The 26255-nt window shown below is 44.0% G+C and overlaps 1 protein-coding gene across 5 annotated transcripts in view; it reads left to right on the top strand.

Moving 5' to 3' along the window:
- The window catches only part of C4H11orf49 (chromosome 4 C11orf49 homolog), a 150499-nt gene that overhangs the window by 32838 nt on the left and 91406 nt on the right, over window positions 1-26255 (top strand). For all 5 annotated transcript variants that reach the window (XM_039536700.1, XM_039536699.1, XM_039536704.1 and 2 more), the window contains one exon: window positions 17926-18056. In XM_039536700.1, the coding sequence (XP_039392634.1) occupies window positions 17926-18056 (131 nt within the window). The remainder of the gene's footprint in view (window positions 1-17925; window positions 18057-26255) is intronic.

The raw sequence follows: 26255 nt of genomic DNA, 5'->3' as shown, positions 1-26255 counted from the left end.
CTGCAAATAAACCTTCTTTTCTGCATGCATTTATTTCATCATCTGCATTATTTGTGGAGTCACATCCAGTATGTGAGGCCTGCTACTGGTATCATGTAACTCAGTACAGGCTGCTGTGGTTTGGGTGTTTAGTGACTATACCTGCTGAGTGGTGGGGGATATGCCAGATACCTTTTGGAAAGAAAAGCAATATCCACAAAGGAGAAACTCTATCTGGTGCTGTTACCTTGCAGCTAGTTCTTGGCTGAACAAAGGCAGGGGAAGAAAACCCTGAACCAAATTTGCTGCAACTCAGCTCTGCCCTCCAGCATTTCCTGCATCTGTGCTGTTTCCAGATGTCTTGGACTCCAAGCCTTTGGGCCTCATCAGTACCACAGAAGGGGATGTTCTGGTCCTAAGACAAGCCTCTACCTCATTTTTTTTTCTGCCTAGGTGTATGTGCCAAAAGTTTGCGTACAATGGTTGCCTTCTTTGAACTTGCTTGTTGGAATGTGAGAACAATATGCACTGGTATAACAAATGTTCTAGAGGAGTTCAGTGGCTTAGGAAGTCTGCCATTATTGACAGAGAGCTGGAGAAGCTTGATATCAATGTGACTGCTCTCTGTCTGAAACCAGACTAGCTGACACAGGCTCCCCACACAAGATGCATTACACCTTTTTCCAGTGTGAAAAGAGCAAACAAGACCCCAATGAGCATTGGTTAGGTTCTGCAGTCAAAAATTTATTAGCACAGACCGCAACAACACAGGACCAAGGAAGGTCTCTCCAATTCATTATGAATCTCTGGAAAGCTGTCATTGATTTATCTCTCCCCACTGAATGCAGATGCATCATGGAACACGCACAGACTGAATATCTACATACGTCAACCTCAGCTCTTGGTAAAAGCTCTGTACAAGATAGATTGGTTTGCAGCATACTCTGAAGAAATGCTTGCAGGTGTTGAAGCAAAATGCACAGCATATCTCCACACATGAACCCTTCTCCTGATATGTGTGGTAACTGCAGATTGGCTAAGAGTGCATTGTCACAAACATCAAGTCAATGTGCTCAATCATACTGGTTCAATCTGTACAAGAAGGTTCAAACATCCATTGAGAATGGAGATCTAAGAGGTATGTATGATGAAATCAAGAAAAAAATACGTCCTTCAGTCAAGAAGAGTGTCCCACTCAAGTCACTTAATGGGGACGACATCATTGAATAAGCAAACAGACGCAATGTTGTGTGAAACACTATTGCAAACTCTATTCATGTGAAAGCACTTCTTCAGAAACAGTGGTAAATGTGAGTCCCAATGCTCCTGACTGTCGAAGAGCTTGATATAGAACTATCTATAAATGAGCTTGAAAAGACACCTGTTTCCCAAGCACCGGGAAAGGCTACAGGAAAAGATGGAATTCCAGCTAAAGTACTGAAACAAAGGAGGACAGGTTGTGCTTAACCATCTGCGTAATGTCTTGCTGAAGGGAAGGACGGGTACCAGAAGGCATGAGGATGTCAACAGCATAACACACAAGAACAGAGACGATCAGAGTGCTTGCAACAGCTGCAGAGAAATCTCCGTCCTTAATGTTCCTGGTAAGGCATTTGCATGGATCATTCTCAAAAGAGATTGCAAGTTCTTGCTGACTGCATATATCCAAAGAGTCAGTGTTGCTTCTGTGCTTGTAGATCAACGATCGACATAGTCTCTGCACTTAGTCAACTTCAAGAAAAGTGTCAAGAATAAGGAAAACTTCTCTACATTGCCTTTATAGATCTGATAAAGGTTTTGACCTAGTCATCAGGAAGGTCCTTTTCCACTTCCTAGAGAGAATCGGTTGCCCCCAAGTCTTCCTCAGTCTGATTTGATCCTTCAGTAATGGCATGAACGCTACAGTCCAGTATGATAGTGATCAATCTGACAGCTTTGAAATCTACAGTGGTGTCGAACAGGGATGTGTTTTGGCACAAAAACACTTCGATATATTCTTCTCTCTATTGCTTTGTCATGCTTTCTCAAGTAGCATTGAGACTGAACATCTCCATACAAGATCATGCATATTCTGTTAACGTGGTCACTTCTCTGTAGTGACTTATTTCAGAGATGGGTGCAGTCAAAGATTTCATAGACTAATGCCTTGTCTTCTCTTTTTAGATTTAAATTGGATATTTGTTTCATTACTGTCTTTGTGAATATCCTAGTGGTCCTCAAGATCTGTGTATTGGAGGGTTCTTTCTCTGTCTTGCAATTCTGACTGTAAAGCTCTTCTTTCCTTCAATTTGTGATGTTGGATAAGTGAAGGAGCTCTTGGGCCATAGATGGTGAACAGTAGCTATCTCAGTTGTCTTCCCTCCACTGAAGTATAGTGAGGAACGCATCATAATGCAAAAGAAAAAAGACATTCCACAGTGAGGTCATTGCTCAGTAGCATACCTCCATGCTGGCAGCTCATTCTGAGAAGCCATTTATCTCTGCTCATCTTCTGTACTAATGGAATGGTCATCCTATTTTTCTATGCAGATAGGAAGTGTGAAAAATTGAGACCGTGGAGGCGGGGGGGACGGGGTAGTAGGTGCCTATATAAAACAAAGCCCTGAATATTGGGACTGTCCCTATAAAACTGGGACATCTTGTCACCCTGTAGAAAAACCACATGGCAAAAAGGTAAATAGATACACATCCTTAACCAGATGTGGTGAGAATATTTTACAGCCTTTGACACACAATCTGTACTACTGTGTGTAAAGCAATAATCTTCCCTTTGTATGCTCATTGTGTTTCTTGGGCCTCCCACTCCTATTTATTTGCTATTTCCAGCCTTTTGGCCCTTGCTGGTATCTGCAGTCTTTGGATCTCTAACTTGACTGGTCTGAGCTTTATGGCTGCCTTTCTGGAATAGGTACCGGGCTGGTTCTATAAGTCTGCACTTCCTTCAGTCTCAGGCTCTGTGGATGGATCATTCACATCATCTTGATGTTTATGTTCCATGAGTTGAGATCTCATCCCATTCCTGTTTCTTTCTGCAGCATTCAAGCTATCAGCTGTACACAGTCTTTCTAAATACTGCCTGTTAAGTTTAGTTTATGTCTTTGGTTTACTCATTCTGGCCTCCTTTTGTTCTGTTTCCCTTATCTGGAATGAACAGAAAATAATAAACCGTAAACTTTTGCATTTTGTTTCCAACGTTCTCCCTTGTTAATCTCTCAGTATCTGGTATAAAAGTATCCAGGATGTGACATTTAGCTAACCAACAGATTTGAGAGTAGATCCTACCGACTAAGCCTATTCCCATGGATACCTAGGTTTGTAGGACACATCACTACCACCTGCCCTTAGCATGAGAGGCTTGTCTGAGCCTGCCAGGGGTCAGCTTCCTGACATCACCAGCCACAGGCAGCACAAGCATTTGTCTCTCAGCCCACATGGGCTCTGCTGTTCCTCAGAAGTGTAGCAATAAGCACAATCCAACCTCTGAGTCCTTTGAGAATCTCCCTGGAGATCAACCCCCGATCCATTGGACTCTCATAGAACTACATATCCTCTGTTCCCAAAGAAATAGTATGGGTTACCAGTTATAGCATAGAACATAGCTCCATTTAACACATAGCACTTAGGATTTGTCTATAGCAAGTATAAGTTTATTTAACCAAAAAAAAATTATAACAAGCAGGAATACTGGAAACAAATGGGTTACATATATAATCATAACACACATACTAGAACCTAAATGTAACTAATAGGACATTATGTCATAAAATCAAAAACTGTCCCCACATCGTTCCAGTATATTACAGCCAAGCTTGACTGTGATCTTCCATTAATGAAGCAAGCTCACTGACACCTTACTTCCTAAGTGAAAGATACAAGGGTGACCCTTTGCAGCCCCTGATATATCAACACATTCATTTGATTTTTCTTTACTCATAAACTGGACACCTTCATGCTGTGTTCTTTCCTGGAGATTTTGCAGGCTCTTGTTAATTTTTTAATCTTGATTAGCTAGTAGTTTAGCATTTAGATAGTTATCCATTGTGAAGTACACAATACTCAGTTGCATATAACCAAACAGATACGTGTCTCCTGCCTGTGTGAAAGGAACATGTTTTGTCACCTTCTGGTGACCTGCTTTAACTCACAGACCCTGAAAACGTAATTTCCAGTAGAGGCATATAACTCCCTTAAATATTACCCTTACGTACATTTCACAATGGTTATGATGACCAGTGTGTCACTGGCTCTCAGTAGACTTCACATGCCACCTTTTAATGAATTATTATGCATAAAACTGATCCAGGGGTCCCTGTAAATCTGTATGCATCCCTGTGCTGTCTGCCAGTTGGCATCAAGAGGTTCCTGGGTCACACTGGCTCACATGCTGTATGGAGGGGATTCTCTGCAGTTGTCTGTATGTATGGTCTGAAGGACTTGGCCATTAAGCCACCAAAGGTATATTAAAATCTGCAGCATTACATATGAAAAAGTAGGAAAAACAGGTAATTTGATACAGGTTTTTTTTAACCATGTGTTTAGGATGGCTTTTGCATGATTCTTTAGAACATGTTTTATTGTTTTCTGGGAGGGAGACATTGTGGAACACATTGACAGTTTTTTTTCTTTCTCTCCATAAAAAAAGATTGTTGTCCAGAGCTGTGTGAGGCCGTTGTTGAATACCTCATGGCTCCTGCATTGGCCTATGTGTTCCCCTGTCTGGGGCTAGAGTAGAATTTTTCTTCCAAATTTGAAGTGCATCAAGACAAGGGATTCATGAATTAATGCACCCTAAAAAATAGATGTGTTCACCAGAGTCCAAGAAATCTACCATTTTGTTGCCAAGATATAGCCAAAAAGCAGAAAAGAGAGAACTTGGTTTCCTGGGCTTTTCTAGATGGAAATCCAGTGTTCAGTACCAAAGATTAATTCATTCAATTTTGAAAGTTTTATATTTTGAAATAACATCATGGTGGGATTTTACTGATGGTGAACTATTTTTGGCTCACTGGGAATTTCACAGGCTAGGTCAGAACAGCAGGAGATGCTATGCAGGGAGGAGGAGTTCACTCCCTGGGTCACCTGACTGAAGGGAAGCAGAAAGCCATTCTGTAATGTTTATTTTTCTTTAATAGACATTTTTATGGAGTTCACCATTATAGTTTGAGTACATTGCAAACAAATCCTCTTAACTCCCTGCAACGCCAGGAAGTCTCCTCTTCATTTTATAGATGAAGAAAGTGAGGTACAAAGGTTATGACTTGTCGAAAGTTGTGCAGTGAGGACTTGGATCTCCCAACTCTCAATCCTGTGCCTCAACCACAAGAGTATCCACACACAGTGAAAGTCACTGTACAGCTGAAGTAGAAAGGGTCGTCTCTTTCCAATGTGCCCGATCATAGCTGTATATTCAACAAAGCATCAGATACCTGATAGGTAAGGGTTAGAAGCCTCCAGTGTTTGCAGTACAATGGCAAGTTTTTATTAGCCTGGTGCTTTCTGGGGAGGAGTAAGGAGAGTGTAAGTTATTGTGGGGAAAGTTGGGCAGTAACTTGCAGTGACCACTATAAACTGTCTGCACCAGTACTCAAACGGCCCCCTCTCTCCAGTGGGTGATTTACCAACCTTTGCTACTTACCTTTTTAAAATCCTGTCAGCCAGTCCCTTCTGGTCTGTGTCGCTAGCTTACCACCTGGAATTGCACCGTATCAGTCTGAAAGTACTAGTGATTAATGATTGATGTCAAGTATCAGAGGGGTAGCCGTGTTAGTCTGGTTCTGTAGAAGCAGCAAAGAATCCTGTGGCACCTTTATAGACTAACAGACGTTTTGCAGCATGAGCTTTCGTGGGTGAATACCCACTTCTTCGGATGCAAGCAGTGGAAATTTCCAGGGGCAGGTGTATATATAAGCAAGCAAGAAGCAAGCTAGAGATAACGAGGTTAGATCAATCAGGGAGGATGAGGCCCTGTTCCAGCAGCTGAGGTAGGGTGACCAGACGTCCCGATTTTATCGGGACTGTCCCGATATTTGCTTGTTTGTCCCACGTCCCGACCAATGTTAGGTCGGGACACTGGACAAACAAGCAAAGGCTCCGGAGCCCGAAGGGCTCGCGCCCTCCCCTGCCCCGACTCCACCCCCTCCTTCCCCCATTGGATCCTTCCCCAAATCCTCGCCCCCATCCCCGCCCCCTCACTGCCCCATTGGCTCCCTCCCCAAATCCCCGCCTCTTTCCAAGCATGCCATGCCCAGGAGACTCAGGGGAGTGCGAGGCCGGGGTGAGTGTGAGTCTGGCCTGGCCCCGAGCAGGCGGGACTCGGGCGCGGTACCTGGAGGGAGAGTAGGGGGGCGGCCCGTGGGGCTAGGTGGCGGCTGTTCTCCCCACCTGGGCAGGGGACTCGGGAGCAGCCGCTGCTGCAGCTCCCACTGCTGCGGGGGGAGGAAGTGGCCAAGCACGTGGCGCTCGGCGGCTGCGGCTTTGGTGCCCGGGCCCGAACCCCCCGAGCCCGGGCCTGCTGCGGGGCAGCGCGCACACTGCGCTCAGCCCCTGGCCAGTCGCGTCTGGGCTGGCTGCCCAGCTGGTGCAATCCCGTGGCGGAGGCATCGGCAGCCCAGTCCCGTTCTTTCCCCTGCAGGACCTGAGCGGGATGCGGGGGGCTGGGGCCTGCTGCCCCCACTCCGAGGCCGCCCGCAGGATTGCAGCAGCTGGGCAGCCAGCCCAGACGCGAGTGGCCAGGGGCTGGGTATGCGCAGCGTGCGCGCTGGGTCCCCGCAGCAGGCCCGGGCTCGGGGGGTTCGTGGGCGCCAGAGCCGCAGCTGCCAAGCTTGGCCAGCGGCCGCTTCCTCCCCCCGTGGCAGTGGGAGCTGCAGCAGCGGCTGCTCCCGAGTCCTGCTGTCCAGGTGGGGAGAACAGCCGCTGCCTGGCCCCGCAGGCCACCCCGTACTCTCCCTCCAGATACCGCGCCTGAGTCCTGCCTGCTCGGGGCCAGGCTGGACTCACACTCACCCCGGCCCCGTGCTCCCCTGAGTCTCCCGGGCCTCCCTCCAGCGCTTGCGGAGGGAGGAGGAATCGGGGGTGGGGGATTTTTTTTTTTTGCTCTGCCGCCATTTTTCCCCCTCTGCCCCCGCCCGCCCCCGCCCCCCCGCGTCCCAATATTTGACCTGGGTGATCTGGTCACCCTAAGCTGAGGTGTGAAAACCAAGGGAGGAGAAACTGGTTCTGTAGTTGGCAAGCCATTCACAGTCTTTGTTTAGTCCTAAGCTGATGGTGTTAAATTTGCAGATGAACTAGAGCTCAGCAGTTTCTCTTTGAAGTCTGGTCCTAAAGTTTTTTTTGCTGTAGGATGGCCACTTTAAAATCTGCTATTGTGTGGCCAGGGAGGTTGAAGTGTTCTCCTACAGGTTTTTGTATATTGCCATTCCTAATGTCTGATTTGTGTCCATTTATCCTTTTCCTTAGAGACTGTCCAGTTTGGCCGATATACATAGCAGAGGGGCATTGCTGGCATATGATGGCATATATTACATTGGTGGACGTGCAGGTGAATGAACCGGTGATGGTGTGGCTGATCTGGTTAGGTCCTGTGATGGTGTCGCTGGTGTAGATATGTGGGCAGAGTTGGCATCGAGGTTTGTTGCATGGGTTGGTTCCTGAGCTAGAGTTACTATGGTGTGGTGTGCAGTTGCTGGTGAGAATATGCTTCAGGTTGGCAGGTTGTCTGTGGGCGAGGACTGGCCTGCCACCCAAGGCCTGTGAAAGTGTGGGGTCATTGTCCAGGATGGGTTGTAGATCCCTGATGATGCGTTGGAGGGGTTTGAGCTGGGGACTGTATGTGATGGCCAGTGGAGTCCTGTTGGTTTCTTTCTTGGGTTTGTCTTGCAGTAGGAGGCTTCTGGGTACACATCTGGCTCTGTTGATCTGTTTCCTTATTTCCTCGTGTGGGTACTGTAGTCTTGAGAATGCTTGGTGGAGATTTTCTAGGTGTTGGTCTCTGTCTGCGGGGTTAGAGCAGATACGGTTGTACCTCAGTGCTTGGCTGTAGACAATGGATCTTGTGGTGTGCCCGGGATGGAAGCTGGAGGCATGAAGGTTGGCATAGCGGTCGGAAGGTTTTCAGTATAGGGTGGTGTTAATGTGACCACCACTTATTTGCACCGTGGTGTCTAGGAAGTGGACCTCCCGTGTAGATAGGTCCAGGCTGAGGTTGATGGAGGGGTGGAAGCTGTTGAAATCATGGTGGAATTTTTCCAGAGTCTCCTTCCCATGGGTCCAGATGATGAAGATGTCATCAATGTAGCGTAGGTAGAGAAGGGGCGTGAGTGGACAGGAGCTGAGGAAGCGTTGTTCCAGGTCGGCCATAAAAATATTGGCATATTGTGGGGCCATGCGGGTGCCCATAGCGGTGCCACTGATCTGGAGATATATATTGTCATTAAATTTGAAATAGTTGTGTGTGAGGATAAAGGCACAGAGCTCAGCGACCAGTTGTGCTGTGGCATCATCAGGTTATGATTGATGCTTATCTCTGAACTCCTTTCCCTTTTTCTTAAGCACCTTCAAACATTTCTGCATGGCTACTCACCCTTTTCTATTATACCCCCCTCCCATCTCCCTGAATACTGGATTTCCCAGCTTATAACTCTTAGAAGAAGCTTTATTTCAGAGTAAAAAGGGTCCCCCGTATGTGGCCTATTATATCCATATCGGCTTGCTTATCCTTTTCAAACAGCTATTGTTTTTTAATAGGGTCTTGCCTGGTGTGGGGAGTCATTAATTCCTGCTATATAAGAATGGCCAGCTTGAGTTACAGCTAGCTGCAGTATGGTGCTCTGATCAAAAGGCTTCTGTTGTTTTAGAGGTTTCTTCTTTTTTCTTTTTTTTTCTTTTTTTTTAAATAATACCCTGGGCTAATAATTCAACACAGCAAGGTCATTGCAAGCTTTGATTTGAGAGCCCAGGGTGTTAAATTACTGACCTAGTATAGGAAAGGCAAAGAGGAGGGGGTCTTTTTTTAAAATCCTCCCCTTCTTTAGAAGCCATAACCTTGGCTTGGAGGGCTCCCTCTGCTAAAAAGCAACATCAGGAAGCTGGCTCACTGCCTACTCTGAGCTGTGTCACAGGTGTGGCTGGTTAATTTCCTCTTGAAACATTACTTGGGATCATCTCCATGCCACCTACGTTCTCTCTGCAGAGTCAAACCCTATCGTGAGCGTGAAAAAGATTTTTTTACTTTTTGAGCCATGTCCCTTTTCAGATGAAATAAACTTGTGGGTAGGTGAGACAAGGAAAGATCTTTGGAAGCCTGATGTTGCAGTGCTATGTGGTCCAACCATGCTGAATATTCAATGTGTTAATTTTCACCTCACATCTACCCACAGTTTAGTAAGGATTTCTCCTTTGTTAAAGCTAATTGTCAGAAGTAAATCCACAGTAACTGTTTCATGTCTTCAAAAACAACATATCTTAACATTATTGCTGCATTTCAGAGGAATTCCCCAAAATATATTGTTAACTGCATTAAAGGAAGATGTCATTCTTTCCTGAGGCTGACTTCATTGACTTTAAGTCATGTGGGATGCTCAAGGAAAAAATGCAATTGATGCAGTGGTTTTTTACTGAGTGGTTGTGAATATGCCACCTCTGTTCTCCAGTATAGGTGACTAAATGAACATTCCAGTGATTGGCTACTTACTATTATATTTACTTCTAATGATTTAACAGCTATAGAATTGAGGCCTTAAATAAGAATAGTGTGTGTGTGTGTGAGAGAGAGGGACTATTTCACTACCTTCATCAGTGAACAGGAATATTGTCTCTCTCAATGGGCGCTGCCATCTTAATGATACTTCTCCACAGGAGCTCTGGTGGGTGATGCAAACAAGGGCTGAAAAGGACCAGTTTTGCCATTCTAAAGCATTGCAAATTGGAAGGCTTCTGATATGTCATAAGGTAATCACTGTCATTTTAACACTAAGTGTGGATGGTTAACAGTCATTAACTAGATACACACATTTTTTTTAAATGGCAGAACATGCCTGAGTTTTGAAACCTTGAGATTCCAATGCTTTCTATTAGCAGAGCTAGTTCTGTCATACTTTTCATCATCAAGATGGAAGCTTCCTGCTTGATTCTTTCTATTTGACTCTTACTTTTGTTTTAATGATTTACTCTGCTTGGTAATTAGGTGTAGTGATTAATCTTTCGTCTTACACTGGAGTTTCCCTTTAGAGAGAGCTTGCCGCCTTTGCTTTGTGCTCTTGGTGAAAATGAATGCAATGCTCTGTGAGTCAGGGAGCCACAGTCCATTTGCCATGCTTCTCTTTTGATAGGGGAGGGGTCCTGTGAATTAATTCAGTGCTTTACATTAGTAACCAAAGGGGGGCCACCTGCCAAGCTCTTCTGTCCTTCTCTAGGACATGAGGTTCTCTTTGCTTAGTGCATTTTGGCTTTGCCTGTTTCCAGCAGGGAGAGAGTAACCAGTGTGGTGGGTTTCTATTGGGATGTTACCATAGCATCCTGGGACTTTTGCAATCTATTTAGAAGTCCAAAGGTTTGAAAAGAGTGCTTGAAAGTTTCTGAACTCTGGCAGGATGCCGAAATGTAATTACACAAAAGACAAAGCCCCATTGAAAGCTGCTTCTGTTCAGAAAAGCAGCACCTGAGTGCTGGAGTTCCCAGCACAGCCTTTTGTGAGAGCTTTGGCTGTGTTATCACCATGTCCTCCTGAACCCTCTTTCTTCCTCTTGTGCACATCCACATGCCCATCCCACAGGCACAGTGAGTGCGCTGCAAGATGCATTATTCTCAATACTGGCATCTTAAGGAGATTCCTTTCTGCAGTTTGGCTGCTGTGTGGGGCATTTAAAGACAAGGAGTGAAAATGCACAGATCTCTGCTGAAGTCCTCCCTGCAAAGGCCTTTCACAACTTCTGGAGCCAGCCAAGTTCCTGGGGTTTATTTTTCTCTCCTCTCCCCAGTTCACTCATTGCAGTGGTGGGAAAGGCAGCTTTGCTAATGCAAGGATTACCCATCTACCTAACAAAACTTTGGCGTGAAGCACAAGTGCTTACAGTATATTAGAGTGAACTAATGAGGGGTGTAGTTTAATTTCTGGTGCAACTAGACAAATCAGGAATCGCATCCATGGTAACTTTAGTTAATGTGCTAATTTGCCTGCCTCCCTTGAGGTTTTTTTAATTAATTAATTATTTTTTTAAAAACCACGCAACTTTGAGCTTCCTACTAGGTCTGAAATCAGTGGTTTTGAAGCATATAGAGCAGGGGTGGGCAAACTGTGGCCTGGGGGCCGCATCTGGCCCTCCAGATGTTTTAATCCAGCCCTTGAGTTCCCACTGGGGCGCAAGGTCTGGGGCTTGCCCTGCTCCAGGAACCACGGCCAATGGGAGCTGCTAGGGTGGCGCCTGCGGATGGGGCAGTGCGCAGAGCCGCCTGGCTATGCCTCCAGATAGGAGCCGGAGAGGGGATCTGCTGCTGCTGCTGCTTCTGGGAACTGCTTGTGGTAAGTGCCCCTCAGAGCCTGCACCCCTCCTGTACCCCAACCCCTTGCCCCACCCCTGATCCCCCTCCCTTCCTCCAAGCCCCTCGGTCTCAGCCCGGAGCACCCTCCTGCACCCTGAACCCCTCATCCCAGAGCCCGCACCCCCAGCCAGAGCCCTCATCCCTGCACTCCAACCCCCTGCCCCAGCCTGGAGCTCCCTCCCGCACCCTGAACTCCTCTTTTCTGGCCCCACCCAGAGCCCATAGCCCCAGCTGGATCTCTCACCCCCTTCCACACCCCAACCCCCAATTTCTTGAGCATTCATGGCCCGCCATACAATTTCCATACCCAGATGTGGCCCTTGGGCCAAAAAGTTTGCCCACCCCAATATAGAGTTAGCACCATTCTTTTTAATTCCACAGGGCACACATGAAGGTGGCTACACCACATAGTAGAGGTGAGAAGCAGTACTTCATATAGCTAAAGGAATAGATAGTGTTTTCTGTTTTGCTGCTTTTCAGTAAACCAAAACCTCTTCTTACTGGCTGCTTGAGGACAAAATGATTGGGTTTGAAATAGCCTTGTTTACTAGGATGTGTTGATTCCCTCAAGTGGGCTCTGACTGCTCACTTACCTGGGTCTAAGGGACGGGGATTGGCCCATGGAGGAGACTCCTAGGGCAGGAGTAGTCAATTATTTTTTGTCAAGGTCCAAATATATTGGTCAAGGTATAGTCAAGGTCCAGAGTCCAAAGAAAATAATAATAAAAAATAAGTAAATAAGATTCCAGGGTCCATTCTAAAGCATCTGGCAGTCTAGATTTGGCTTTCAGTCTGAGTATTGACTACCTCTGCTCTAGGGTATGGGCTGCGCAGTAAGGGAGGAACCTTAGCAGCAGCTAAACATGAGGAGAAAGTTTGAGCTAAGCTTTGTTACCTTACTGTTGATGCAGAGGCGCTGACGTAGAGTTACCAAGGGGGGCTCGATTCCTGCTTTGCACATTCCCCCCCAGACCCCACCTTGCCCTGCCTCTTCCTGCCCCATTCCACCCCCTCCCCTGATTGTGCCCCACCTTCCCTCCACATCTTCCTGTCCCCGCTCCACCCCTTCCTCTCCCAGTGCCTCCTGCATGTCGCTGAACAGCTGATCGCAGCTGGCAGGAGGCACAGGGGAGGAGCTGATCGGTGGGGCTGCCGGTGGGTGCTAAGGACCCACTATTTTTTCCCCTGTGGGTGCTCCAGCCCTGGAGCACCTACAGAGATGGTGTCTATGTGTTGATGTCTTGGTTAAGAAAGCTAGACTCTTTGAGGGAGGGGAACGCATGTGGTCTCATACTAGTGGACTGTGTGTGTAGACCAGACTGGGAAAGGGGCCTATTGACAGACATGTACAATCATCCTATCTGTCCTGGCTTATCAGCACCAGCATCAATAACTGGTTATTTCTTTACTGCCATCTTCCTTACCCAATATGAAGGAATTTGAAAACACAGTGGAGCCTAGTGCCTTTGAAATACTCTGCCAGCCAGTTGAGTAGCACAGATATAATACCTAGGTGTCCTGATGTTCTGACATGCTCACCCATGGCTTGTCATATGTTGTTGCTTACATAGGTATTATGCTTTTCTACCTGCTGACTTCAGATCCATCCTGTGCTGAGAACACTGGTGACTCGTGAGCTGACTTACTGGGACTGAGGAGTAATAATAATCCGGTGTACTACCATAAAATTAGAGTCACTCAATTCATGCCTGAGTCTTTGCATTCCTTTCCAGTTATGCCAGGACATGCCGCCAGGCCTTTGCCTGTTCTCCAGTGGCACCACGGTGTGCTGTTCGGCTTCTAGTTGTCTCAACTTGCAGCGAGGCCTTCTTTTCCACATCAAGTTCAAGCTTCTCAACCTGATTTTTTCAAGGCTTTACAAATGTATGCTCTTGGCTGCATCTCATTTCATTTCTTATTTCTCCTGCATCTCACTCTACCTAAACCTCTATTCTGAGTATTGCATTATCCTTCTCACATATTGCCTCTTGTGCCTTGAAGCTTCTTTTCTCTCCTTCCCTTCTATCCACCTCCTCTTCATTCAATTCCTTAATTAAATTCATGCCTGGGTCGTCTTCCATGCAGGCTGCCACCCTAATTCAGCAACAAAGCACTGGGAAAGGAAGAAGGACTTTACAGCTATGGTTTGGGGTTGAAAGATCTGGGTTCTGTTCCCAGCTCTGTCACTGGCATCCTCTGTGACTTTCAGCAAGTTACTTCCCCTCTTTTTGAGCCTAAATATTATTGTCTGTGAAATGACCATCACCACCCTGATACTCCAAGCTGGGGCCCTACCAAATTCATGGTCCATTTTGGTAAATTTTACAGTCATAGGATTTTAAAAATAGTAAATTTCATGATTTTAGCTATTTAAATCTGAAATTTCACAGTGTTGTAATTGTAGGGGACCTGACCCAAAAAGGAGTTGGGGTGGGGGCGGGTCACAAGGTTATTGTGGGGCGGTTGTGGTACTACTGCCCTTACTTCTGCACTGCTGTTGGTGGCGGTGCTGCCTTCAGAGCTGGGCAGCTTGAGAGTGGTGGTTGCTAGCTGGGAGCCCAGCTCTGAAGGCAGAGCCACTGCCACACCAGTTCAGAAGGAAGGATGGTGTGGTATGGTATTGCCGCCCTTACTTCTGTGCTGCTGCTGGTGGGTTGCTGCCTTCAGGCTGGGCACCCGACTTGCTAACTGCACCACTCTCCGGCTGCCCAGCTCTGTAGGCAGCGCAGAAGTAAGGGTGGCAATACTGAGGCCCCCTTAAAATAACCTTGTGAACCCCCCCGCAACTCCCTTTTGGGTCAGGACCCCCAATTTGAGAAATGCTGGTCTCCCCCATGAGATCTGTATAGTATAAGATTAAAAGCACAAAAAAAGACCAGATTTCATGGTCCATGACGCGTTTTTCATGGCCATGAATTTGGTATGGCCCTACTCAAAGTACTTAACCTCAGCTTTGTCTTTGACATGGTCTGCTCTTTTGACTCTCATCTCCAGGCTGTCTAAAACTTGCTGCTCCTTCTTTCACAGTGTCTCTGCCTATGCTGTTAAAACTCTTGTCCAAGTGCTAATTGTATTATACTCTACTGTAAACCCTTTGGCCTTAATGCCCCCAACCTTGTCTCAGCTGTACTGGATTCATTCACCTGTTATATCTTTTTTCTTTTTTTTCTTTTGAATTGTAAATTTTTGGGAAAGGGAATGCTATTTACCATGTTTTTACAGTGCCTAGCACAATGGGGCTTGGCTTGGCTGAGGCAGCTGGGGACTAACACAATAAGAATTTCAATTATTTCATTAACATTTGTAAAGTATGTTGAGATCCGCAGATGGCAAAGTATTTATTTATTTATAGTTATTTAAAATCAAAACAGAGTTGCAACACTTTGTTAATCTATCTTTAGTCATCCAAAGCAGGGATTCTCACAGATTTTTTGGTGGCCTCAGAGTGCAGCCACCAACTCTTGCTGGTGGCTGCTATGACAATTTTTCTTAAAATACTTCAGGAAAAACAAACAAATATGCACATATACATGTCCAAATCATTATTAATTTATGTTGAGGTTTTTGCATACTCAATAATAAAAATAATGTACAGTTCTCTATTCTTTACTAGTCTTAAACATAATATAACACAAATAAGGTGCTTTGCTCATTTTTGTCTTTTTGTTGTTGTTTTTTTTGTGTTTGGCTGCCTTTTTTTAAAGACTTGCTAGCTAGTAAGTTGCTGCTGCGAAAAGTAATATTTGTATGTTTGTTAATATCATTTTTCATAGCAGACTTCCTAGATAGCTGGGAGGCTGTGAAAAGTGATATTAACAACCGTACAAATATCAATTTTCATAGCAGACTTACTCAGCCCTGGCAAGCCAGGGGACAAATTAAGCACTCGATGTAGAGGTGGGTAAGGAAACAGCAGGGGCAGGCGGTGAGCCCAGGGTCCAGAACCAGAGCCTGCCACCGCACGGCCAGAGCCCGGGGCCAGAGGAGGCTGCAGGGTCCAGGGCCAATGGGTGTGAGCCCAGAGCCAGCGCTCCCGCCGCGGTGTGGTTGGGGTCCAGGGCCAGAGCCCAAAGTCCCATGATCAGAGCCTGCTGCCCCCTGCCTAAGCTGAAGCCTGGGCCTCACCACCCCCGGGAAGGTGGGGAACTCACTGGCTGCTTGCTCATCTTGTGTTTGTGGCTCCAGAGGGGGAGAGGGCCCAGCCCCTTCTGGTGGCCCTGGGGGAGAGGTACTGTTTTACGCCCCCACTTGAGTCACTGTTCAGGAGGCTGTGGCCTCAAGAAAACCCCCTGGTGGCCACATATGGCCATGGTGCCCGCATTTGAGAAACGCTGATCTAAAGCATGAACCAAAGTCTGGTGAAATCAGTGAATCAGACCCCTGATGCATTGTCTCTTTTTGGGGGGGTCCTGTTGTGCATATAAGCTCCTTGGAGCAGTGACCATGTCTTCATCTGATTTGTACAGCACTGAGCACACTGGCAGTGCTCAATAAATATGTAATAATAGTTAGGCCTGTAGAGTTTGCAGAAACAGTACTGGAAACATTAAGAATTCAAAAATCATGAGTCAGGCCCCCAAAATCAAAAGCTGGTTATTTGAGTTCCTCTTATTTGCCTTCTGGTTTATGAGTCTTTGAAGTACGCTTGAGTCACATTTTCAAGGTTTTTCTTGCAACCACGAGGATGAGAACTAATTTATTATTTTAAGGACATCTAAGATTCCCATGTATTCCTATGCCTCCAGGAATTAAAGCATTTAAGAGAGAGACCAAATATTATGAGACTTGCAATAAAATTGAGATTTGTCAACACTGCTAAAGTTCAAGGTAACTAATGAAAAAGTCATATTGGACCGCTTATGTGCCTATATATTTCCATTTATAGGGCTTCTAATTCTTGCGCTCAGAAATCTCCTGATGGCTTTGTCACTTGATGTATTGCTATAGTTAATTAAAATTATACCAATAAAGTAGGAAATCTAAAGAAATCTAATGAACTTTAACCTGAAGATCATAGTAGTAAAAGCCTACTCTATACCCAAACAGAGACTTCCTACTCCTACGGCAGGAATGTAATTCTTATTTTAAATTTTTTAAAAGTACATGCTACTGCTGTTCTGCAAAAGAGCTCTGAATGTCTGGTTGACTGACTGCCTTTCTGTCACAAAAAAGACCTTTCCTATCCTCTGAAGGGAATTTTATCTGTAATCAAGTGATTTGAATATTAAGTTATAATGCAGGATATGTTTTTTAAAATAGCTAAATAACTAAGAGGCTCCCTGCTGACCAGTGGATTTTGGCTCTTGTGGAGAAGTTACCTGTGGAGAAGCTGTGCTGTGATCAAGAATAAACTTTGAATCTTTTCATTAACTCTCCTACAGGAGATGAACTAAGCTGCTCTCCTAGGGGAATCCCTTAATGATCTCTCTGGAATGTATGAAATCTTTGCCCTGCTTCTAAGAAGCACAGCAAGATGCATGGATGACTCAATTTTCGTTAGAGGAGACCATATCATTGTGACTTTGGTTTTAATGTTGTTTGTATTCTTGTTTCTATTTCCTTCACATGTTGATCTTTACTGCATCTTAAAAGGGTATTTCCAAACTGTCTCAAAACCTGGGGTCAATAAAAATGTTTCTTAAAAATCTAAAAGGAAAAAAGGGGGAGAAAATCAAATGAAAATAGTTAATTAAGCCAATAGATGTCCTATGGTGTTTACAACATAAATGTTGGAGTCTTGCACCTGAATATGAGAATCTTCAGGAAAAACTGACTACTTGTCATGTAAAGGCTTATATTTGGCTTGAAAGGTGGAATATAATAATGCTCCCTCCGTAGTGCTAGTGTCAATGTCACTCCGTGAATTGCCACTTACATCACATCCAAAACTGAAATAGATTCCATATCCACAATATGTGCAAATTCCAGTAACCTGGAAATAAAAATCTAAAAATCACTAATTAAGTTGCATCTTGAGTGGCTGCAGGAAGAATTGTGATGGGACAGGAAGTGCAATTCAAAATGAGCTAGAGGGAAATGTACTTTCTGAACAGACAAGCAACTGTAAGAGTCACTCATTTCCCAGTTGGCAAAGAGAGAGATTATTCAGTCTTTCAAACCTTCCAGTGACTCTTGGGTGCCTGGGATCTGTGGATGTTTTAGAATAAATTAATCTGAGTTTCAAGAGCCCTTGAATCACAAAATTGAGATTTTGAGATCCAGTTCATGCAACTAGACTTCTGTCTAGAAAACTGATGGATGTGAACTGTGATATGGTTTAGAAATTTGTTTCCCAAAATGTAACTTTGCCTGTGGTTTCCTTGTTGTTTATAACAGCTGGCCCCAGGCTTACATATTGAGTTCAGTTTCCTAATACTACATCTAACTCTCATTTTGACTTTATCTCTGCAGTTTTAACAGTGTGCGTCAAGGAACTCACATTTTGTTCCGAGAGTTCAGCTTCATCCAAGCCACACCCCACAACAGGGCATCCTTCCTACGGACCTTCTGGAGATGCTTCCGAGCAGTGGGTAAAAATGGAGGTAAGCGTTCCAAAATCATTATCTGTGAGAGCCTAGTGTCAGTGTGCATTATTAAAGCCACCCTAAATTGCAGACTCCCTTCATGTATAATGGACATATCCTCCACTAATGAGAACACCACCATAGTGGCATGTTGGAGTTTAACTTATACCAACTGTTCCATATCCACAAGCTTATCTCCACCAGACACTGGAAATACTGTTTGTTCTTTATAACCTACAATACCACCTCTATCAGAGTAGTGTTACCTAATAATGTTGTCATTCAAGCTCATGAAGTCTCACTTTTACTCCTAGCAGCTGCATGTAAATATTGAATAGATCAGGGAAGAGAATAAAATCCTGTGGTGCTTCAAGAGTAGATGTGTGGCATAGGCTCAGGTGCCCATTAGTACCCTTTGGTTGTGTCCCTCAAAGAATTCAAGAACTCTTTTTTTTCTTGATTGAGAGAGTTCCAAATTATTAGTGCACTTTATGTACCCTTGTACAGACAGGGGTTTGTTAGAAGCAGAGAGGGGAAATACAGAATGTTGGAATATGCGCTGTCAATAATTCATCTAGCCACTTACAAAAAAAAGTTCTTCAAACTCTTATACTATTTTTCCTAGATAGAAGGTAAACACTCTGTTTTCAAGCATCTCCATCCTATTTACTAGAAACTTCTTGTCCTTAAAGAGGCAATCCAAAATACGTCACAGCCCCTGGCAATGTTCTCTAGGCGGCTTACTTTAATTTCCATTCTATGCATCTGCAGTGAAATAGCATCCACTATGAATATTTCACAGGAGAGTTCAGAACATCACCCAGTTGATTCTCCTCCAGGTCCAAACTACCGATCAGAAACTGCCAACTCATGCAAACACCACAGTGGGGCATGAAGGACTGGCTGTCTTCACACTCAGATAGTCTGGGGCTGGATTTTTTTTCTTTTTCGTGAATGTAGGAGGAACTCAAGGTGTATTGAAAATGCACAGCAAATTACAGTGGCCAGAAACAAGACCTTCAATGACTTAATGCACAAAACATCTACAAAGGGCACAAGTACCTAGAGCTGAGAAATTTAAGTGATGCCCAGAGCAAAAGATGCTTTGACTCAGGGGTTCCTTAAGTACAATGGCTAAAGTGATCAGTAATGTGGTGTTTCTGATCTGGGCTTTTTAGATAATTCATAGTTTTTAAACAGTCTTCCTTACGAAAACTACATTTTAAAGAAGAGTTTTTCTATTTTTTAAACAGTTTAAACTGTTGAGATCCAGGCGCTATTTATATAGTCTGCATCGCCATAGCACATGGGTTCGTAGCTGTACAAGTTTTAGAAAGACATCCCTGCCCCAAGGACAGACAACACAAATCAGACAGGAAACTCGGTGGAGACCAGAGGGAGGTTCTGTCTGTGCAGGCTTGATGCTTTTGTAATGAGTGGGTCAAAGTATAATTGCTTGTAGATTTTTTGCATGGAACTCCTGTTCATTTGAGCAATAATTCCACATACAGAATTAGAAAAGGATGTGTCCTTTTTTCATCTAAACTGGGATTCCATTCTTTTGGTTTAGTTTCCTCTCCTTGGTTTCTACTGAGGCAGGGCTCTACTCTGTGGTTCAGTGCCTTGTCCTAGGTCTCTCTCAGCATAGGACTTCCAAGCTATTCTCAGCCTTTCGTAAGTCAGGACTGCGTTCCCTATTTCCTCTGTGTTCCCGATGCGGTTGTCTAGATATTGTTTGGAAGTGAATACTTTTCTGACAATCATTGCTCTCAATTTTACATTCCATTCAGCCTTTGAATTTCTATCTTGGGGGTAAGTGGTTATAATTTTGTAGCACCCACAAATGTAGTAGGTGCTCCCTTCTCTGCCAGTAATGGACTTGACAAACAAATGAGAAAATATATATAACATACACCATGGAAAAGTGAGACAAAGAAGAATGAAGGTTATAGATGTAGGGATAATGTAGTTCCTAAGTTTATGCAAATGCAAATTTGAGATCAGAAAAAGATTTTGTAGGGATTTCAGAGCAGTAGCTATCCCTGTACAGGAAGTGAGGTTTCCACTGAGATTTTAGAAGCTCAGCAAAGGACTGAATCAACAGTTTAACCAGCCTGCCTGCAGCTCCCACTGTATAAAGAAAAAATTCCAAGTGGTATTTGCTGTTTGTCTGTCAGTCTTGCAATAAACATGCCGTCACTTGGAGCATTCATGTGCCTCACTCTGAGCTTTTCTGGCTCAGCCAGCAGACACAAATAGCCATGCATTCAGAAAGCTATATGTAGCTCCAGCGAGGGAGAAGTCTCCCACTGATTAGGAGTAATTTATACTGGGACTTAAGTGAACCTTTTGTACACTTTGTGTATTTATTGTCAGGAAATAGGTGCAATAAGAAGATTTCTCTTGGGAGAATGCTTCAGATACCACCTCCTCACGGAGTTTCCTATCCTCTTGATTTTACTGCCTGTTGACTTGTTAGGTTATGTGCAGAAGTGTAGTTGGTTAGACTCAAGCAGCTGCTTTTACTTTGTGTTATTCAGTGTCATCACGAAAAGCATTACTGACAGCCAGTTATGGGTTATATTGCCTTCATACCTCCTTTTGCTCTGGAATTGGTGACTTTTGGGTGGGCCACGTTTCTTAAAGTCTTATGAAAGAGTGGCTAGCAACAGGTCATCTTTTACCATCTGAAGAGGTTTTGACTGCTAAATCCTGAACAAAAAGGGGTTTTGTTTGACAGTGATGTACTGGGTGTGGGTTTTTTTGTATGGGACTTCCAACTATCTTTAAAAAATTAGCTGAGGTGCAGTTATAAATGTAAGTGTGCATAAATCTGGAATTCCACACATTAAAGGAAATATGACAGGGTTTATTTCAGTATGTGATCTAGCAACAGTATCAAGAGTGTCAAGTATGCCTTGTTAGGTGCTCCTCCTTCCCTTTAAGCGCTTACTAAACAGATTTGGTTATTATTGTACTGGGGTCAATATAGCTCCATTAAATAGCCAGTTTAATACATACGGCATCTCCCATGGCGGGTGTCTGGCTCAAATGCTGAGTACTGTACACAGAAACTATGTATTAACAGTGTATTAAGGAAGATAGAATAACCAGGAGTCTTGTGTTTCCTCTGCATATACTTAAATTGAGCTTTTGGAATCTAGGTAATCTACTCCTTAGGTTTTTATTCTCTAGGCCTGTTTAATTAAAACTGTGCTTTCTCAGTATAAACAACCCTTGCAGAGCTCTGCTGTGAAATTTCATAAGGTCAGCACGTGCCTCTCCCAACTGCCATGACTCTCACATTTTGGTGACTCTCTGGTTTTAATTAAAGTTTTTTTTCCTTCAAATGCTCTCCAGCCAATTAAAGCATTTTGTTCTGAGGAATCTGCTTCAGGCCTGGCATGTGTGGAGGAGGCAGGCCCAGTCAAGGCCATCAGGACACACACATGGAAAGGTGCAGAGCCAAACTGTCCTTCCAGAGCTCCCATTTATGATGCTTTTCAGCAGCTGCTGTCACTGCAATGTGAAATTGCCTCCAGTGAAGATAGAAATTGCCTGATACCCTGTAGATAGCTATTCAAGACCAGATGTAGGATGCTATCATTCCAGACAGGAGGAGAAATTGGTTACTTTAGACGCTTGCAGACACTGAAACAGGAAACTGCTGCAAGCATGAGGAAAAAGATTTCCGTTTTTGGTAACTTCCCCCCTACCTTTCTGTCCTCTTCCCCTCCCCCATCTTTTCACACATGTGCATGTGCATGCACAAGTGCGGTGTGGGCTTTTGCCCATCTCTTTATTTTAGGAATCATCATTTTATATCCCCTTTTAAATTTTTTCAGATTTCACATTTTGTATCATCCCCACCTCATGCTTCCTTACTTCTAGCTGGGAAGGCAAAAGCCTAACTGCCGTTGAAATTGCTGTCATGGCGGGTGCTTTGTTCTCCTCCATAGACCAAGCATATCACCTCTATAATGAGCTTGTTATATGGACTGACCTATGGAGAAGGGCTGTGTGTGGCGTGTGGACCATTCTTGATTACAAAGAACCTCAAGAAGATTAGAATATTAACAAAAACTAGGGCAGCACCAGGTCTGTATGATTCAGAGGAAGTTAGAAATTGAACCATTTCAATTCTCAGTCTCCTGGGAAGACTTTCACAGCCAAATACAGTTCACTGTCAAGATTTTCTTGCAGTTCAGCCAACATTTTCTTTATTTTCATGCCATTACCCCAAGTTATATCTTTGTATACTAAACTAAATTCTTCTCTCTCTCTCTGTTCACACCTTCAAAGACATGTAGTGTTATTGTATCACCTATATTTGTTGCTTAGTCAGGCTATGCATATTTATCTTTTTGTGATTCCTGAATTCGGTCCCTCCCATCCATGATAATTTGTATTGCCTTTCTTTGAACTGTGTATCTAATTTGTCTAATCAATTAGTTTTCTATAACACCCATCATTATAGCCTCTAGGCACTTCCTAGCTATATTAGTGCTATATAGTGAGGACCCTAGTGGATATCATGGCATCTTCTGCTCTCCCCCTTCTCTGATTACGGGAAGATCTATTTAAGCTTTATATTTATAATTTGTTTTTAATATTCTAGGTATTGTGGGAAAGCTTTTTCAAAAGGCAGGGTTTTACCACATGCCCTAAAGGTAGTCAGACTCTGGATTTAGTATAATCTCCTTTGGAAGCTCATTCCACAGCCAGACCCCCTCAACTGAGAATACTTGATCTCCATCTCTCACGCACTCTGTGAGCTGCATTGTCCCAGAGAAGTACAGCTGTCCTGGTGGAGCATGGATTGAAATGTGGCCATTGATGTAGCTCGGTTTTGACTCATCGATGGCTTTTGAAGATCGAAACAAAGAGCTTCTGCATTGCATCTGTGTAGAGTGTTACAGTGATCTAGTCTGGAGGTGGTGAATTGGTCATTGTCCAAACTGCAGTTTATAATTGCTTTTATGGTTATGTAGTGCACAGAATTGAACAGTGTCTCAGAAGGGTCCTGCTCCATAATCTGATCTGATCCCTTTGCATATGCATCCCCAAAAATTAAATTCCTCCTCTCTTTGCAGCCATATCTTATTGTAAACTCAGGTATAATTTGCTATCTGTTCTCATTCCTAGCTGTGTCACTCTTCTTGCTTCCTAAGTTTCTTCCTCCCATTGAATATCTTTGTATTGAACTATTTTTCTCCAGCTGTATTAGGAGCTGCATTCTTCCAAAAGTCTTCTTTATTTTTCTCCCTGTTTCTAAACTCTGTTTTTTTTATAGGTCTCTATCCTTACAGATATTCACAATTTTCCCAATTTAGTATCATGTTCATTTTATTAGTGTGCTCTTTACTTCTTCTTCTAGTTATACTGAAACTGTTAAATAAGACATTGATTACTGTGGTGATAGTCCACTAGGCACTTCCCCATCAGTCAATGGCTGTTTATTACCCTTTGTTTTGTGGTCTTTTGGCCAATTTTCAGTCCCTCTGACAACATTCATATTCAAACCCATTAGAATTAATTTTTCAGTTAAAGATGCCTGAGACACAGCATTACATTACTGTGTTGTGGTCTGGAGAGTTAGTATATCCAAAATGTGGGGAAGTTCCTTGGAATAAAATGCATTCTGGGTTGTGTAATCTGTACCATGAATCTGAAAGCTCCATGTCTCACTGAATATTCTCAGCAGATGTCTCCCCACACTTGTAGGAAGGCATTATGGGTAATTTGCACACTAGTTGAATGTACGAAACCATCCAGTGGAGGTTATTTGAAAAATTAGCTGCATTAATTAGTATGGAACTCCAACATGCTTTTTGGATGGCCCAGACCAGGGATTGGCAACCTTTGGCACGCAGACCGCCAGGGTAAGCCCCTGGCGGGCTAGGCCGGTTTGTTTACCTGCCATGTCCACAGGTTCGGCCGATTGTGGCTCCCACTGGCCACGGTTTGCCACTCTTGGCCAATGGGGGCTGCAGGAAGCAGCGGCCAGCACATCCCTCGGGTTGCGTTTCTTCCTGCAGCCCCCATTGGCCTGGAGCGGCAAACCGCAGCCAGTGGGACCTGCGATTGGCCGAACCTGCGGACACGTCAAGTAAACAAACTGGCCCGGCCTGCCAGGGGACTTAACCTGGTGTGCCGCGTGCCAAAGGTTTCCGATCCCTGTCCCAGACTTATTCCTGCAGCAGCAGCCATGTCAACAGATGTGGAGGAGGAGAAGAAAGATGAAAGCTGTTCTCTTCCTTCACTATACTTGCCCTTTTGAAAAGAGTTGTAAGAGGATGGGACCCCTTGTAAAGTCTTATTCCTTTTCAAGACATCTTTTGGCACCTAAACTGCTTTTGAGGTCTTTGTCAGTGCCGAGGAGAGTATTATCATTATCTCTCTTCATATATTGTCTTAAAATCTATTTTTCCCCATGCTGATGGCTCTTAGTTCCTCTCTCCCTTGCTGTTGCCCCTATGACATAACACTTTATTTTATTCGTTACCCTCTTACACCCCTGCTTTTGTAATCTATATTATTGCTGTCTGGTGTATGGCATTATTTTAGTCTGCAGATCCTTTTTGTGTAGTTTGTATGGAAGGTGTCATACAGAATGAAGTTGTTGTGTTTTCTGCTGTTCCAAGATTCTCTGCAGAGACTCTCCCCTGAGGTTGAAATTAGGAAAGGAATTTGGGGTGGGGGGAGCCACTTTCTGCAACATGAAGATACTATATTCCCCTCCTTGGTAGGCCATGAGATTTTTCAGGAACAGTCACCTGCTACAAAATTGTACTTTAGGTGTTGGTGTTAAAGGTGCTCAATAGGAAATTGGTGCTTACCTGAAATCCCTTTTTTAAATCTGTAGCCTACTTCCCAAGTGCAATCCAGTCAAGGAGATATTCTATCAGCCGTACATATCCGTAGCTCTGACTTCTGCATTTCATTCACTAATGTGGCAAAGTGTGGGCATGAGGGGAATCACTGGAGTTTCCAATGCATTTGAGTGGTTTCACCCTGAAGGCTGTGGAAAGTGAGGTGAAAGTAAAGAGAATTAAGGAAATAAGTTTGCTTAGGAATCAGAAGGCATTCAGTCAGATACCATGTTGATGAGAGTAGTAGAAGAACTTGAACAGACTAGAGCAGTCAACTAAAATGTACTTAGTGTAAATAATTTTTGAAAAACAGATTCTGCTCAGGCAGAGGGGAATCCCTAATTAGCACGATAAAAAGTTTTCTGACTTTGACATATGTAGTCTGTGTTCTTCTGAACTTATTTGTGGAACAAATTGATTTAAGTCTCCGTCAATGGGGAACTGAGCATGACATAAAATCTCAGACATTTGAACAAGAAACCACCTGTGAGCTATAACATCTAAACCCTTTATTCTTGTACACTAATGAAACGTTTAATTAGGGAAGCTTTCTCTCCAGGGTGGGTGGGGCAGGTGCTCTCCTTTCTTCTCTGAAAAAAATCTTGATGTTTTGATTTTGCTTATTGCACTGTATTCATAAGGAGAGCCAATCTTTCAGCTGAGTATGAGAGAAAGGTGAAGGGCTGCATGATTTATATAATTATGGCACGATATTTTCCACCTCACCTTTTTTGCTTGTGTGTGTTAGGATGAACAGAACATGATTTATTTACTTTTTGAAAAATTAAATCCAGGAGAATTGGGGTAGAAATAAGTATGAACAAAACTCAAAAAAGAAAACTTTTGCTAAGGTATAAATCTCCCTGGAATAAGTAGCACACACCCTTTGCTGCTGTCCGTCACGCCCCCCCCCCCTCCATCCCCAAACTCTTAGCAAGTTTCCTGTCTTTTGGTGGTCTCCAGCAAAATCTGTTGCAGGGGCTCAGCAAGTCTGTCAGTTTCTGCTGGACTAAATACTGTTTTTAAGTCTTGCCCACTATTAGGCTTCCCTGGATTAGAAAATCCTAGAATGTGAAACAGAACTCAGATCTAGGCCCTGAATCATGGGGAAACTGACAGCTGCGGACTCAACAAACTGCCAGACCTTCAGCAATGGAATTTATGGGATATCAGTAGTGGCAGTGAGGCATAGTGGTGCTTTTGGCCAGGCAGAAAAGAATTAGAGGAAAGGGGAGTCACCATAGGTCCAAGGAAATACTTGGCCAGAGAGCTGATTGCACTGTATTCATAAGGAGAGCCAATCTTTCAGCTGAGTATGAGAGAAGGTTGAAGGGAAATGTTTGGT

This window comes from Mauremys reevesii, linkage group 4 (genome assembly GCF_016161935.1).
Source record: "Mauremys reevesii isolate NIE-2019 linkage group 4, ASM1616193v1, whole genome shotgun sequence".
NCBI classification, from domain to species: domain Eukaryota; kingdom Metazoa; phylum Chordata; order Testudines; family Geoemydidae; genus Mauremys; species Mauremys reevesii.
The sequence above is the reverse complement of the archived record's forward strand: the minus strand, read 5'-3'. Positions and strand labels throughout refer to the sequence as shown.